The sequence below is a fragment of the Narcine bancroftii genome, chromosome 8, assembly GCF_036971445.1.
Source record: "Narcine bancroftii isolate sNarBan1 chromosome 8, sNarBan1.hap1, whole genome shotgun sequence".
Classification (NCBI taxonomy): Eukaryota; Metazoa; Chordata; class Chondrichthyes; order Torpediniformes; family Narcinidae; genus Narcine; species Narcine bancroftii.
Genome location: NC_091476.1, coordinates 99,764,983 through 99,782,814, shown reverse-complemented (window position 1 = coordinate 99,782,814; position 17,832 = coordinate 99,764,983). Strand labels below are relative to the sequence as shown.

The 17,832-nt window shown below is 39.2% G+C and overlaps 1 protein-coding gene across 1 annotated transcript in view; it reads right to left on the bottom strand.

Moving 5' to 3' along the window:
* LOC138741060 (neurogenic locus notch homolog protein 4-like) overlaps positions 1–17,832 on the bottom strand; it is a 50,784-nt gene that overhangs the window by 13,120 nt on the left and 19,832 nt on the right. Inside the window, exons 12-17 of the mRNA XM_069894546.1 lie at positions 12,742–12,924; positions 12,044–12,205; positions 10,844–11,050; positions 9,861–10,040; positions 3,244–3,393; positions 743–865 (exon numbers count right to left, since the gene is read on the bottom strand). Of these exons, the coding sequence (XP_069750647.1) occupies positions 743–865; positions 3,244–3,393; positions 9,861–10,040; positions 10,844–11,050; positions 12,044–12,205; positions 12,742–12,924 (1,005 nt within the window). The remainder of the gene's footprint in view (positions 1–742; positions 866–3,243; positions 3,394–9,860; positions 10,041–10,843; positions 11,051–12,043; positions 12,206–12,741; positions 12,925–17,832) is intronic.

Sequence of the window (17,832 nt, the reverse complement as noted above, 5' to 3'; positions counted from 1 at the left end):
ATCAACAGACTCTTACCCTTTTGCTCTTAACATCTTTCTTGCCATCAAATACACTAAAGAACTTCACAATAAATTGTAATTTAATCTTGTAAATACAAATAAACAAAAACTTCTGTCCACCTCACCCTCTATTGGAATGGATAGAATTGCTCAATGCATGCCAGGTCCATCTGACTAGACCCCATGAGCAGTCCACTATCAAATTACAGTTGGATGTTGTTGGTGAGCATGTCTGAATTAATTCAGCCCCTGTATGTTCACACAACCAGATACTTTCTAAGAGTTACAGAAGGGAAACTCTGGCAGCCAAAGTCTGGCCTTTGACTAATAAATGCCATGATGTGACAATGGATATCTATTTTAGAGCTTCTTATGCTGAACAGAAGTGGTACTGCCAATTTTTGCCTTTAGAATGTTAGTTCATTTGAACATTATTTTTAACTTGATTTTCTCTGACAGCAAAAATAATAACTTCATTTTAAAAAGTTATATTTTATAGTAAATAAAACATTAGTACAAGTTTTATTTTCTTGATATTGCAGTTGTGATTCTCTTTAGGATGTTTCTATGTAGATCTAGAAAATATATAATCACAGGTGGCCAATTACAGCTTAATAATTTCTTGACGCTACGTGCATTGTGTCTTGAAACCAAATAACTCCAGCCTTATTGCACATGGGTGAAATTCTCCCTGATGTTTTAGGTATCCAAGATAAATTTGTGCACTAAGTAGAATTTACACCTTTTAAAGGGTTGTAGGTCCCAACTGGACAGGGAGCTGGACTTGTTGTTCCACTTGTACAATAATAACCAGCAGGGCAGAGGAATCCTTCAACCCCATTGGTTGGATTGGGTGTTTGAGCACCTGTGAACAATGAACAATTCATTATAATCCTAATTTATCAACATATTTTAGATTCACTGACTGATCCATACTGGATCATGATTAAATGTACATCTTAGAACCATCTAATCAAAGTGACTGCTGCAATTTAATTATAACAATTAAATGTTATAATTTATGATTTTGTCTCTGCTCTAAGTAATATACCTAAATATTCCACTAGATTGTAGGCAATATGCATTGTACTTTCTCATTTGTGCTACATGGTACTTTTGATAATGATTTTATAGTCTTTCTGTTGATGTCAGGCTGATGGCTTTTGCTAAGCCCTTTGGAATTGATTGGAATCAAAGAATCCCCCTTTATTCGAGTGAGAAACGATTGGCTTTACTAACATAGTTGGGCAGACATTCTAAGCAAGAAATATCTAAACCGAAACATTTATAGTTTTCAATGCTTTGACAATAGACACCAGGGCAGACAGAAGCTCACAGAGTGTGTGACAACCACTGCAGTCACACCTATACCATTGCACTTGAATTTCTGCTCAAGATAGCTACACACAATTAAATTTCTGTGCTTGTTTTCATGTGCTGGAAAATGTTACATGAACGGTTAGCATTGTGCTTCGTGCAATGTTATTTCAACACCAGTGACGGGGGTTCGAATCCCATGTTGTAGTAAGGAGTTTGTATATTCTCCCTGTGTCTGTGTGGTTTTCCTCTGGGAGCTCTCGTTTCCTCACACCCTTCAAAATGTACCGGGGCTGTCAGTTAATTGGGGTATTTGGGCAATACGGCCTCGTGTGCTGAAAGAGCCTGTATGTCTGAATTTAAAATTAAAACTTTTAAAAACTGATTATTTTCTTACTTTCATGCACAATATTTACATCATCTGACAGAAAGATCATTAATATGGAATAATAATTTCTGCTGTTAATAATAAATTGGCAACTATATACATTTACTTTCACGTTTAAGAGTAAATAATTAATATCTACCACTGGTAAAATGTTGCTTTGCTGTTACCAGTCAATTTATATTTGTTAAAATAGATTTAAAATACGCTTAAACTCAAAACCAAACTGTTTAAAATCGTAACTGATCATTTGGTTCCACATTCTCTTCTTCATCAATATCCCCATGAAATATTCAACCTTTACAACATTGAAAATTAGCTAAATGAATAAATCTAGTATTGAAGAAAGGGTTACGAGCCCAGAGGACCCCAAAATCCAGCTGCATTAGATATTCACAAAGACAAATGGTTACTTAACAAAAGTTGCTTTTAATGATCTTTAAATATGAAAATAGCATCATACATTAACTTATCACTATTAACTTAACTAATCTAACTTAACCCCCTTCGAAAGCTAAGCACACATGTAATGTGTGTGTAAGTTCAGAAAAGTTCTTTGATTCTTATTCCTCCAAGTTTACTGGTTGCAGGCAATTCTTATACTGTGCACAGAATTTAACATTTTTGAAGTTCATCAGGTTTTGGTGCTTGAAAGAAAGGTTCTTGTCATTTTTCAGAGAGAGATTTGTTGTTCGCTGGACACCCACAACTGATTCCTTTTAATTAGCCACTTCAGTGTCTTACCGAAGAAACCTACCCCATCAGGGTTTTCCAGATAAACTCTTTCTTTCAGGTCACCACAGATTCTCTTATTTCAAGAGAAACATTTGGCAGCCAGTCCTCTCCTCTTGTATGAACCACAAGGGCTTTGACCAGGCTGAAGTAAGCACTCACAACCCATCTTCCAAATGGGGCTTTTCCACAAGCTTGTCAGCTTGTCCTGTTCCAGTTCAAGCTGTTGCTGATCACTCAGAGAAAAGCCTCCCTCTTTACTTGCAAAACCACATAACCCTCTTAGAACAGTATACAGCTCTCCCAGACAGCCTGCGACTCTGAACCTACTCCTCCGAGTTCTTTCATCTGTTGCTTTTCAAAACAGCAATCCATTAGTGAAGTCTCCTGGGCACTCTCCAAAGCTTTTGCAAAGGCTCTTGGTGCCACCTGTCCAGCTTGAGCAGAGCTCCAGTATTTTAAATGAGATCTGTTTGAAGTATTTGTATGTGACCTACACTAAAAAACCTTCCCAAAACATATCTATAAATCTGTCATATCTGTAACAGTGATAGATATTGGTTCTGCTATCCAATCCATTTTGGAAAATTACTAAGTTGAAGTATTCTACAGAAAAGGTTGATTTCTAACTGATCTGGCCAACACAGAACTCCAATCCACACTTTGTGCTTTAATATTAAATGTTCCAAGTGGTGCTTGCCAAATTACTTGGTAAACATTGTTCTTGTCTAACCTGGAGTCAGTACTATATGTGGTCTTGCAAAATTTATTCACTTTGCAAGAAAACAAAATGTAAAAACTGCTCTTACCCAGTTTACAGTAGTGTCCTGCTGCACATGGACCTTGAGGGGATGAATTGCCAGGCTGATTACAATATAGCCCAGGGTCACAAACTGTGCAATCACTTGGAGAGGTCAACCCAGTTTTATTGCTGTAATAGCCAAGTGGGCAATCAACACCTAATTTACAAAAAAATAAATTTAAAATTGTCAATTATTTTGCCAACTCAGATCAAAAATTTGTTCTTAACAGTTTTATTAATGGTAAAAATCTGTAAGTTCTGCTGGCAGGAACACAGTTCAGCAAATTAATAGTTGCGTCAACATCTGCTGCTAATACCTGATGGTAGTTCTTATAATTTTCTGGTAACTTATTTTACCAAATGGAATTTCAAAGGGTCAATCATTATGCTTTCTGACCAATACTCCCATTCCTTCTGCAGAACCACTTGGGAGTAGCAGTGAGAAGCCAGATTCAGGGAGGTGAGGCCCGGTAGGAGCAGCAGTGAGGAGCTTGACAAGAACATGGCAAGTCCCGGTGATATCCGGTTGGAGGAACGCCGAAGGAAATCTCATTTTTTGATCTTTTAGCAATTGGAATACAAATTAGAATGTCTATCTGGTAATATATATCAAATTTCAGTTTTTCCTGAAATTGGCCACAGGTTTTTTCTTTGATTTTTCGCCTCCCCCAGCAGCCAAATACCAGCATATTAGGGAATAGAGTGGTAGCAATCCAAAAGAAGCAGTGGCAATAGATAGAGAGAAATAGAGAGAGAGAGTGAGTGAGTGAGTGAAAGAGAGAGAGAGAAGATATGGCAGCCAAGGCAGGGGAATGCTCCTCTTGCAGGATATGGGTTGTCAGGGAAGCCAGCAGTATTCCTGATGACTTCTTCTGTGAGGTGCATCCATCTGGAGCCCCTGAAAACCCAAGTTTAAGAATTGAAGCTGGTGTTGGATGAACTCCAGATCATTTGGGAGGCAGAGGGCGTGATTGACATGTTACAGGGACATTACTATACCTATGAGGCAGGAGGAGGATAAATGGGTGACAGGAGAGGGAACGGGAACAGGGAGGCAGTGCAGGGAATCCCTGTGGGCATTCCCCTGAATAACAAGTATACCATTTTTGATGATGTTGATGGGGATGACCTACCAGGCACAAGCTATAGTGATTAGGTCTCTGGCATGGAGTCTGGACCTGTGGCTAAGAAGGGAAGGGAGGAAAAGGGGTGAGCTGTAGTCAATAGACAATAGACAATAGGAGCTGGAGTAGGCCTTTCGGCCCGTCGAGCCAGCACCGCCATTTTACAGATCATGGCTGATCACTACCATCAGTACCCCTTTCCAGCCTTAACCGCATAATCCTTAACTCCTTAGCCCACTAGAGTTTTATCTAGAGTCTTATCTAGATTCCATATTTAGGGGGACAGATTAAGTTCTGTGGAAGAGCTCTAATATCCCGTATGGTATGTTGCTTCCCTGGTGCCAAGTTCTGAGATAACTCAGATTGATTTCATGTGATTCTCAGATGGGAGAGTGAGCAGCCAGATTTTGTGGTCCATATCAGGACCAATGATGTGGATAGGAAGGGTGAGGAGGTCCTGAAAGGAGAGTTCAGGGAGTTAAAAACTATGTTGAAGGAAAGGACCTCCAGGGTAGTGATATCATGATGGCTACCCGTGCCCTGTGCTGGTGAGGTTAGAAATAGGAGGATAATGCAGCTTAACATGTGGCTAAAGACATGGTGTTGGAGGGAGGGCTTCAGGTGTCTGGATCATTGGGATCTCTTCCAGGGAAGGTGGAACATGATCTGATGGGATGGTTTGCATCTAAACTGGAGGGGGGACAAATATTTTTGTGGGTAGATTTGCTAATGCTGCTCCATCTGATGGGTTTAAACTCAATCTGCAGGGGAAGGGGAACTAGAGTGCCAGAACAGATGGAGGAGTAGAGGAGTGAGTATTATGTTTAGTTCTGATTGCCTAATGACAGGAAGGATATCAATAAGATAAAGAGAATGCAGAGAAGATTTACTAGGACAGAAAAGATTTGTTATTCAGTAAATAATTCAGATAAAAGATTTCAGACATTATGGGGGTCATTTATGAGCCATTTTCTTACTTTATAATTTCACTTCAATGTAATTAAATTGTCTGACTCATATCTTTTCCATGTCCTTTATATATATATATATATATATATATATATATATATAACATATTTTTATCTTCATTTTTCTTTTAATATTAATCATATCTAGCATCTGCAATGCTGTTAGATGGGGTTTTGAGTTTTCCTTCCAATTATTTTCCTATTTTTTGTTACTTTAAAAAAAAATGCCATTTGGAATATGAATTATGGACAAGATTTACAATTTATGTATGCTTTTGATTCAGTGAATGTTTTATTAAGTTTGTGTAACTATTGTAAGGTAAAACATCATGAGATGGGAATGTGTAAGGAGTTACCCTGTACAGGGCTGTAACAAGATGTGAATGCATCCTTGTACTTACAAGATAAGAGAGACATTGATGGATTGAGAGGCAGGAAGCTAGCAGGGAAAGGATAGCAACAGTTTTAGTCATTGGACAAGTAATGATATGATGATGTTCTAAGCATGTATCCAAGGGTATAAAAAATCACCATTTTGCTGATAACGGCAGAATGCATTCTCCGACTAACATTGTTAGTCGCAAGTGTTACAATCCGGTAATAAAGAACAAAGAACCCTGATTTCGACTCAGTCTGGTGTTTGTCTCACTCATTCATGAACAAAGCAGACCTAACACTATCCATATCATTTTATTGAATTGCATTTTTTTGTATGTTTTTTATTAAAATCAATAAAAATATTTTTAGAAGAAAAGTATACTATTAAGTATGTTGATAAGGCTTTACCTGTAAATTAGGGAAAGGCGGGAGGTTATAATGCAGAGGCACGGTTAGTGTAGTGGCTAGTTTAATGCTGTTACAGTGACAGGGCTTGTATTTAAATTTTTCAAGTTAAGGGAATTAGCTGATTAAAGTGACCTTTACATAATTAAAGAGTACATACTGACTTTTTTTCAAATTACTTTACAGTTTGCAGTCTTTTGTCTTTGAAGCAGTGTATTCTTATTGCAGATGTCTTAGGCATTGGAAGAGTAAGTCTCAGTCAACCAGAAAATCTGCAATCCCCATAGGTGCCAAATAATGGGGATTTTTACTGTATTCAAGATTTAACTGCTTAATTCTTATTTATTTTCTGAAATGTTCCAGAAAATTCAAGGGTGCTTGGCAATAAATGTTAGACTAGCAACACCCATATCCCAGGAATAAATAGATTGAGGAATGGAGCACCAAGAAGATAACATGAGGAATCAGGTGTGTTGCCAAAGGAAAGCCTCAGTGATGTATTTAATCCAAGCAAAAGTAATAAAGGTTGATATATTTATTTCAATTCTTTATTTGGGGAAGGACTGACTTACGTCAAGAAAATGTTTTTGTTCTTTCTTTCATTGTATCAATGTGATTTTGGGTAGGAATACGACATTCTTCCTCAAAGATTCACAAGAAGGAAACATGCAGCAAAGTATCAATTTCCTACACTCTTCCCTAAGAAGGCAATAAAAATTCACCCATAACTTGAAGCAAACATAATTTCAAAAATAGGTTACAGAGTCTGAGTTGACAGTCGAATTCTGACCCTAATGCATATCCAGGCCACACTCATTTGCCCTCATTAGGCCCCTATCCCTCTACTTCTTTCCTATCCCTGTCCAAGTGTTTTTTTTAATGATGAAATTGTATCTGCCTCTACCACTTCCTCTGGCAATATAACCACTGCCCTGTGTGTGGACCAATCTCTATTTCTCAGATCTCCTTTAAATTTCTTGTCTTTCACCTATCTCGCCCTAAGAGAAAGACTCCACCAAATTATAAACCTCCACAACTTAACGTTAGAAGGGAATGATCATTTTGTTTGGGGCTGTGTTATAGGCTCCAAGATAATCAATGGAAAGTGGAGGAGCAGATGGGTCAGGAAATTGTAGATATTTTAAAGAATAATAGTGTGGTGTTACTGCGAGATTTTAACTTTCCTAATATTGACTGGGACAATCATAGAACAAAGGGTTGGATGGGGAGGAATTTGTTAAGTATGTCCATGAAATCTTCCTCAAATAATGCAGAGAGGCCAACTAGAGAGTCCACAACACTGGATGATTTATTTGGGAATGAGATTGGGTAGGTGATTGAAGTGACAGAGGGGATACACTTTGGGGCCAGTGACCATAACTCCATTAGTTTTAAAATAGGTTATGGAGAAGATGAGACTGGTATACCAATCCATCCTGACAGACATATTTCAATGGCACATCCATTGCTCTTGATTTTTGATTTCAAGATTGAAATAAATACTCTATGAACATGTTTTGGAAAGTGTTCATAATGCATTTATCCCACATCTGGAATTAAATCAAAAACAAGAACAATTGGCACATCATGAGAAAATTCCCCAACAAATCTCACACAACCTGACTTTGAAATATATCACTGTTCTTTCATCGCTGCTGGATGCAACACACTAATGTCATTATGAAGAAAATTTATCAGTGGCTCTACTTGCTAAGGAGTTTGCAGATATGCCATCAGAAACCTTGGCAAATTTGAATATATGTGTAGTGGAAAGTGTGCTAACCAGCTGCATTCATGGTCAGGTATGGGGAAAACAATTCCTTTGAGAGGAACGCCCTGCAAAAGGTCGTGGACACAGCCCAGAACATTGCAGGAAAAACTCTCCCCACCATTGAGAAAATTTACAAGAAATCATTGAGAAAATCTACATGGAACAGTGCTATCGGATAGCAGCAGTAATCATGAAGGATCACACCACCCAGGATACGCTTTGTTCTTGCTGCTGCCATCAGGAAAGGTATAGGTGCCACATGACTCGCACCACCAGGTTCAGGAACAGTCATTATCCTTCCACCCCATCACATTCCGAAACAGCAAACTCAGTCTCATTTAACTTTGCACATTATTTATTAGTGATTTTTTTTTTCTGTATGGCACAGTCAGTTTGCCTTCATTTCTCTCTTTTATAGTTATCTTTTCTCTTGAATATAGTTTTTTTATTTTAAAATATTTTATTTTTCCATTTTCCATAAATATATTCATATGATCTTTAAACTTTTATACATATAAAATGTATTAAATTTTTACAAAACAAACCAAAAAATCCCACTCCCTCCTTTTTCCATCCCTCCTCCCTCTCCCACAAACACAAAAATATAACCACACATCATCAGAGCTCTCATTTTCTCTCCTCTTTCTGGAATATTACATCTTTACATTGAAGAGCTAAATTTATAATTGAACCCCTATATAATCCATGTATGGTTGCCATATCTTAATGAATGTATCATATTTATTTTTTGTTCATGGGTATACAGCTACTCATCAAGCAATAAGTAGGGGAGAGTCGGACTTCTAAGTGATTGCTATAGACTTCTTGGCCACAGCCAGGGCTACTTTAACAAAAAAAAATTGAAATTTAGTCAGTTTATTGCTCATCTCCATAAAGTAACCCAGAAGGTGTAGCTCTGGGTTATATGTGAAGGTCACTCCTGTTAATGTTTCAGTGATATCATGCCAGAACGATCTTACCTTCACACACAACCATGTAGAATGTAGGTAGGTTCCAATTTCGATGTCACACCTAAAGCACATTTTAGATTTTGATTTGTGTATTTTTTGTGGCGTGATATATAGTTGATGTAATAAATTATATTGAACCACTCCATATCTCACATTTATTGTTGATGTCATACTACCCAGATACTAATCAGACCAACATTCCTCTGGTATTATAACATCTAGATCTGACTCCCACCTCTCCTTTGATCTTTATAGGCCACGCTTAGTGCTTTCACTTTGGAGAATAGAATACATCCTAGTTATAAATTTAGACATATTTCCCAGTTGAAACATTCCCTCCACTTCATTGCTTGAGGGTGGGACAAATGTGGGACCCCACCTCTCTTGCAGAAAAGAACTTAACTGAAGAAAGAAGTGGAAGGTTCCATTAAGAAATCATATTTCTGTTTTAATTGTTCAAAGCATATAAGTAATCCTTCTTCATGGCAGTCTTCAATATGTCTAATTCCTTTTTCATACCAAATATTTAGAATTCGATTATTCAAATTCATGGGCAATAGTTCATTTGCCCATGAATTTGGTGGTTTTGGTTTTATTTCCACTTTTTCCCAATACTCTCACAAGTCTCATGCCAAATTTTATTGGTATGTATTAAAATGGGGCTGTTTGTTTCTTTTTGTTGAGTACAGCTTACAGTTACTGACATGTAGAAATTCTACCTGGCCTGCAGGATAAAGAATCTCAGGGTGGTATGTGATGTCATGTATGTACTCTGGCAATAAATTTGAACTTTAAACTTTTATTTAAATCTTAGGTCTCATGTAACACTACTTTCTCCACAAGGTCTGAAAAAGTCTCAGAAGATATCTCACTGGCTTTAAGGATGGGCTCTGAATTCTGGTTATGTCAGTGATACCAACATCCCCAAAACAAATAAAAACAAGTTTATTTCCAATACATAGCCAATCGCATTTTCCACAAAAATCTTAAACAGGAAAGTTTCTTACCTGTGCTGGAGCCTGCCTCACAATACCTGCCCACTGGGCAAATGTCACCCGTGATGCCATCGATTGGATTGGGAGATGTTGCTCCTCCAAAGCAATAGAAGCCCTTCCAACAGGAACCTGTGGGTTTAACCAGACCTTCTTGGCTGCAGAACTGGCCAGGTGGGCAAGTTTCACATTGATCTAAAATGAAAAAATGGAACAGTGAATTAGAAGAATGAGGAAGTAAAAAATAGAAAGAGATAAAGATTAATTTAGTTTAGACACAGCAATTTATTGTTATTAGTTGTTATTTTTATTGTTGAAAATATGATAATGCATGAACTGGAAGGAAGGGGAAATCAGAGAACATGAACCTATCCTCATTAAGGAGTCAGCAGTGAAAGGGTTAAGAGCAAGTTTCTGGGTGTCACCAATTCTGGGCCTCCATCTCCAGTGGTCATACATAGTGAGGAGATTGACGAGATTTGATATGTCCCCAAAGACTCTTGTAAATTTCTCTAGGTGCACCACAGAGAGCATTTTGACTGGTTGCATCACTGTCTGGTATGAAGGTGCTAATGCACAGGACAAGAAAAAAACTAGACTTGTAAACTTGGCCAGTGCCATCACAAGCATCAGACTTCTTTCCTTCGAGGACATCAACAAGAGGTGGTGTCTTAAGAAAGCAGCTTCTTTCTACAAGGATACCCCCCAGGCCATTCCCTCTTCTCACTGCTAGAATCAGAAAGGAGAATCAGGAGGCACAAGATGAACACCTAGTGGAACAAGGCCCTTCTGCCATCAGATTTCTGAATGGACAATGAACCACAGACACTTGCACTAATTTATTTATTTTTAAATGCAGTTTTATGGCAATTTTACACTATGACGCTGTCTCAAAACAATGAACTCCGTGACATGTTCATGACAATAAATTCTGAAAGACTGAAGTTACCTGCCTGTGAATAAACCCAGTTATTTCCTCTGAGGGATTAAGCATTTACCTGCTGATGTTTGACCTTCTTTGTTGCTAAAAGTCCCACGGGGACATTTGTGCTGGGTTGCAAACTCTGTCCTGGCTGGGCAGAAATGTCCGGGTGGGCAGTGCTGAGGAATTTCTACACCTCGGTTCTCCAGTTCACTAGAATCACAGTAGGCTCCAGTGGGGCAAGGCTTACAGTCAGGCTGGCCTGCTCGAGCTTGATAGAACCCTGTTGATCACAAAGGACATTGTAATATTGCTGGAGAGAAAATAAAATGGTAGGAGCCTTCACTGTGTGTTCTCTACAAACATCCAGCCTGTCATTGCTGAGAGCTCATTCCCACAGAGGGAATGAAGGTGATAAAGTCATCATGGACTGTACCTTCCAAAAACATCTGATATTCAAGTGCGCCACAAACACCTCAATCATCACACAAAAAAAACTGATTGGACCCGCACATATGTCCCTGCACTGTCTGTCAATGGGGCAAAGCCCTTGAATTTCCTAGCCAATATCATCTCAGGATACTGTTGCCACATCAACTGCTGCCACATCAACTGCATAACCTAGATGAAGTGAATTGGTAACATAGGGTTCAAGTTTAATACTTTCAACCTAAATTGGTGAGGTTTGCAGATACAAGAATGCTTCTCATGGTAAGTAACGACCACATAAGGCATGTCTTTCCAGAACCCTTTTTTAGGCCAATCAGATCAATCCAAACATTGAAAAATCAGAATGGTATGGCAGAAAATGCTCCAGGGGCTAAATGGTCTGATCCCAAACGCATTGGTCTCAGTCAAGAGAAAATAATTGGGCAGGAATCAGGTTGATGTTCCTTTCATTAATGACTGATGATTGCAACTAAATACAGATATGCATTCTTCTTTATTTAACTGTTCTGTCTCCTTCTACCCATGTGATCTCAAGGCAAATGGATGCAGAACCAGGAAAATCTTTCTTGTTGACAGAGGAGAAAGACTGACTTCTTCAATTAATCAGGATGAGACTGATCACATCTAGACAAGACACACTAGACCTCCTGAATTAACAAAGAGGAAACACGACTTCCTTCAAGCTCGGATTGAAGACCTTGCTAACATTAAGCACTAGAGGAAGGCAAGAAAGGGTGTCGTCGATAACTACAAAAAGAAAATGCAAAAATGAGAAGAAATAAATCAGTTTAAATTGTTTATACTGACATGCTTTTAATGATATTACCTCTTGGACAAGGGTGAGGACTGGAACTTCCTGCTGGACACCTCGACCCAGCAGGACACAAAAAGCCTGCTGGGGTTGAAGAGTTCTGTCCTCCTGGGCAGTAGTAACCAGATAAGCAGACACCAGTTGGGTGAAGTAGCCCAGTCCCTTCGCAGAAGAACCCTAAGGAAATAAAACCAGTTCTGATGAAGGGTCACTGACCAGAGTCTCTCTCTCTCTCTCTCTCTCTCCACACTTGCTGAGTCTTGCAGAACATGTTTTACATTCAGTCTTCCAACATATGCATTTTTATTTTGATTTTCAAACATGATTAGACATCTTCAAAAATTTACTTTGAATTGATTTGTAAGTTAAGCAGATACAGTTAACTCCCCATTATCCAGAATTCAAGCAACTGGCAAAAATATCATGGAAAATAAATAGATTAAAAATATGGAAGTTTAAAATTGGTGCTCCCTAGTGGTTAGTTCACCAATCACGCAAGACAAAATCTCAACCCCCCCAGAAAATACACTTATCCGAAATCTACCAATCTCCATAGGTGCCGGATGCTGGGGTTTTACTGTACTTTTTACCAGTACCAACAATAATTACCAATATGTTGTCAAATAGGAACACCTTTTACAAGTGCATGAACTATTTTGAAGAGGACTTCAGATAATACCATGCAGTATCTTGAGTGAAGACCATTGCTTTACCTTGTGTGCATGGCAAGCAGTTGTCTAAAGCCTTGTTCATTGCAGTTCTGGAGTATGTCCCTTCAGGACATGGTCTGGGGAAAGCAGAGCCCTCAGGACAGTAATGTCCAGCAATACATTTAAATTGGTCAGGTGCTTGTTCAGTACTGCCAATCGGGCAGTAATACCCTGCATCACAGAGACCTAGAATATGATGGAGAACATAGTCAATATCAATGTTTTGGATCAGAATGTACTTAACATTATCACTTGACTGTATTGCAGTAATTCTGGGAACCATTTGTTAATTGGGTACAATAGTACATTGAGCTTGTTAAACTGAAGCACTGATTAACTTGTACAATTTAAGCTCACACATAAGGCAGATATATTTCGTGTGAAATGAATGTTTTAACCATGTTGTTTATGAACAAGTTTGTAATTCCAGTAAATGAAGCGCAGAGTATTTATACCTAGTGTTATATTACAAAGTTATTCTTAATTGTTAATGAGCTTGCATTTCATATTTAGTTGGTCCTGGCTGCCGCCGTTGCTCTTTAGGAATTTAGAACGCGTCTTTATTTTAAATTCTAACTGTAACTGCAAATGTACAATTAAGTTAAGTTTGGAAAGCAGCCACCAAGTTTTTTCATTCTATTACTCAAACTTAATTGTCAAACAAGAAGATGTCATGGAGGCCCAAGTACTTAGACATTGACTCCATCTCACTGACAGCTGTCAAGGAGTATGATTTTCATGAACTACATCAATAACTATGGGGACAAGATTCCAAACAAGTACAGAACACTGTTAGGCTGTGTGAGTTGCAATGTTTTCAAATATATGGAAGGATGTGAAAATTTTGACTCAGCTATCTCTAAGTTGAACAGTTTATACGTGAAGACTCCCAATGAGGTTTTTGCCAGATATTTACTGCAGAAGCCAGGAGAATCATTGGATGAAGAGAAACTGTAATTTTTGAGATCATCGTATGGAGCAGCATGGAAATGAGGCAATGTGTTATGCGTTAATCATTGGTATTGCCTCACCTGCAATACACCAGCATCTTAGAAAACAAAACACTGGACTTACAGACTGCTTATAACCAACCTTCTGTGTTAGACATAGGTCAAGGCAATAAAGATGCATACGCTACCGCAGCGGCCCATACAGCTGCAGTAATGAACCCTGAACCATCACAGGTACCGCAGGTACATGAGAGGGATTCTTTAGCAGGGCTGCCCGATAACCTTGCAGTTGCTCTTGAGAAACCAGCTGTGGCTGCCACTTATAATACAAAACGGAAATGTTTCTTCTGTGGTTTCTCTTACCATTCAGGGATTAACTGTCCAGCACATGAGGCTACTTGTTATAAATGTGCCAAGAAGGGACATTAACCCCATGTGTGCAAATCCGAGTCCTCACCAAGCTCAGTGGCAACAGTGGTCAATTTTCAGGTACTGGCTACACAAAGTAATGTGCCACAAGGACTCGCTCAAGCCACAACCTTTGTGACTGTGAATGGTAAAAGGTTAAGTGCTCTGTAGGATTCATGAAGCACTGATAGTTATATTAGTGAGAAAGTCATGTGGGAACTAAAATTAAAGATTCACCCATCCAGTAAAGACATTACCATGGCTTAGAAAACTTTAATCACACTAGTTCCCAAGGAAATGTTGTTGTTGACCTAACTTTTAGTTTTAATAGCCAGTCATACGCTGCCACATGACTTGGTGTATTGAAGGACCTATGTTCTGACTTAAATCTTGGCCAGGATTTCCAGGGCCAGCATTTGAGTGTGAAATTTGAATATGGAGGATCCTTGTCTGAGCCATCTGTGAATGGTGCTCATTATTACTGCGCACTGACAACAGCAAAAATAGAAGAGTCAACACTTTTTCCAAATTTATCACCCAATTGCTACCAAATCAAAATGCTTTAGCAAAGATGATCAAGTCTTCATTGCAGCGGAAATTTGCTAATTACTTTCAGAAGGTATTATTGAGGCGTGCATATCACCATGGTGAGCCCAAGTGGTAGGGGTGAAGGATCCTACCCACCGACACAAGAAGTGAATGTGTATGGATTATTCACAATTGATCAATACATGGAAATGGATGTTTATCCTTTGCCAAGAATTGATGAAATGGAGAACTAACTTGCAAAATATAATGTGTTCTCTACCTTTGACATGAAAAGTGCCAACCACCAAGTGTCACTGAAGGAGTCAGATAAGAAGTATACGGCTTTTGAAGTCAATGGACGTTTATACCAAATTTGTAGGATTCCGTTTGGAGTCACAAATGGGGTAGCCACCTTCCAGAGAGCTATGGACAAGTTAGTTAGAGAAGAAAATATGCAAGGTGCCTTCCCTTACTTTGATAATAACACTATTGCTGGACATACACAAGAGGGTCATGATCAAAATGTAAAGAAATTTCTAAAGACCATCAGTCAGAGGCACCAAACACTTAATGATTCAAAGACTTTGGAGTCTGTGAATTCCATAAATGTCCTTGGAAACTGTGTGGGGAACGGGATCATTAAGGAAGATCCTGAGAGACTTCACCCACGACAAGAGCCTCCTCCACCTGAAAATTTGAGATCCTTAGAAAGGGCCCTCAGGATGTTTGCTCATTAAAGCCAAATGGATTCATGGGTTTTTAACAAGATTCAAATGATGGTAAATACAGAGAAATTTCCAATGGAGGAAAAGGCCCTGAACACCTTTAACTTACTAAAGACAGAGTTAGAGGAAGCCACCCTGCACTCAGTGAATGAAAACTTACCTTTTGAGTAGAGTGTGATGCATCAGATGTGGCTATTTCTATTATCCTTAACCAAGGAGGATGACCTGTTGCATTCATGTCAAAGACACTACAAGGAAGTGATTTGCACTACCGCATTGTAGTGAAAGAAGTGACAGCCATCAGTGAGGTAGTGTGCAAATGGAGCCACTACCTGACATGGCACCACTTTAGTTTGGTTACTGATCAGAGATCAGTGGTCTTTATGTTTGACAGTAAAAAGTGTACAAAGATAAAGAATGCAAAGATTCAAGAATGGCGGCTGAAACTTGCAGCATTTAGTTACACAATAAAGTACTGTCCTGGGAAAGAGAATGTGGCCCTGATGCATTGAGTCAGGCGCACACTTGTTCAGCCTTCACTATCTTCATACTCGCTGACATTCACAACAAACTTTGTCATCCAGAAATAATTGGGCTGCTGCAATTTATTGGAACAAAGAATCTCCCCTTTTCTACAGAAGATGTCGAGACTTGTGCTTCATGCAGAGTCTGTGCTGAACTAAAGCATCAGTTCTACTGCCCACCAGGAGGGACTCTTATCAAAGCAACAAAACCTATGGAACGGCTTAGTATTGATTTCAAGGGACCCTTGCCCACAGCTTCACGCAACCCATATCTACTTATAGCAGTTGATGAATACTTGTGTTTCACCTTTGCCTGTCCGTGTCCCAATATACATACTATAAATAGTGATCAGATGCCTGGATCTGCTACTTAGCCTATGCAAAATGCATGGGGTGGAGGGGAAGAGAGGGAAGGAGAGAGGGAAAGCTAGAGGAAAGGAGCCATAGGGATGGGGAGGAGAGAGAGAGAGAGACAGCAATGGGGAGAGGGGGAGGGGGAGGGAGCCATAGGACAGGGAAGAGAGAGACAGCAATGGGGAAGGGGGTGGGGTGGGGTGTACTAACAGAAACCAGAGAAGATGTCAATGCCACCTGGTGGAAGGTGCCGAGACGTATAGGAGGTGTTATTTTCTAATTTGTGGGTAGTCTCAGGTTTGGCAATGTACAAGATCATAGACAGACATGTCAAGTAAAATGTTTAATTTACATGTGCACATTGCATGTAAAATGTTGCAATTTTGAGGGACTGAATTTTGCAACAATTCACAAGAAATTACAATGTCATTTGGGAGAATGGATAGAATGATGGTGATCTTATTCTGGGCCAGGAAGAGTTTTGAGAGATCTTGAAAATCTAACAGAAGATAAAGACAGGTTTATGATATTGGTAAATTGAGTACGTAATGGAACAAACTGGGCTCAGTGAAACCATTAATTCAGTAAACTTGCAACTCTGCTGATATGGGTGCAGATTTTCTGGGCTTCTGGGTGTTATTCCATTAATCCTATAACACAATTCATTAAAATAAATGTTAGCAGGTTTTTGCTCATACCTTCATGAAGGGTTCAGACTTGAAACTTTGGGCAGTATATCTTTGCTACAGAAGGAATTCTGCATGACCTACTGAGTTTCTCCAGCATGTTTATGTATCACAGTGTCTGCAGACTTTCTTGTTTTGCTCCCAATGTCTGTTACACATGAAAGCATCAAGGGTGGAGGTAACCCATGGACTTGACTGCCAATCACAAAATGGATGTCAGAAAACTGACTGCAATTTATTTTCCAAATGTATTGCTAATCAATTTCAGTCCAAGATAGATAGTTTGACAGCTTGTGGTGCGCTGTTAGACAGAATCAGACACACACAAGGTAAAGACTGAACAACAGGCTTTAATCCACAAAAACCTCCACAGAGCCAGGCTGGCTGTGGCTGCAGCAACTCAGTGTGAGGCCTCGGGAGGCCGGCGCAGGCTTATATCCCGGAGGGTGATTGACACTGGGTGGGGCTTGATCCATTCAGGCCCACTGATTGGCAGCCGGCCAGGTGTTGTCCTGTCCCCTTACACTCCTGCAGGTACAGAGGTTGCCCCCTGCAGTAGGCTGGTGGTATACCACCACACAGTTATTGGGCACGTTATCTAAAATTTGTTGATAATCCTGCTGTTGCTTTAACACTTTTTAATGATACAACACTGTAGAAGGCCCTTCTGGCTAATGAAATCCACATTGCCCAATTAAACCCAATTAACCTACCAACCCTGCACATTTTTGGAAGGTGAGAGGAAAAAGGAGAAAGACCAAGCTCCTTATAGACAACACTGGATATAAATCCGAGTCATCGGCTTTATATTATCTCTGCACTAACCATTATGCACACTGTGCCACAGAAATGCCTAATAAATTTAGTCATCTGTTTCCTTCATGATTTAGGCAAAAATTTATTCAGAGAGATGTTCTCT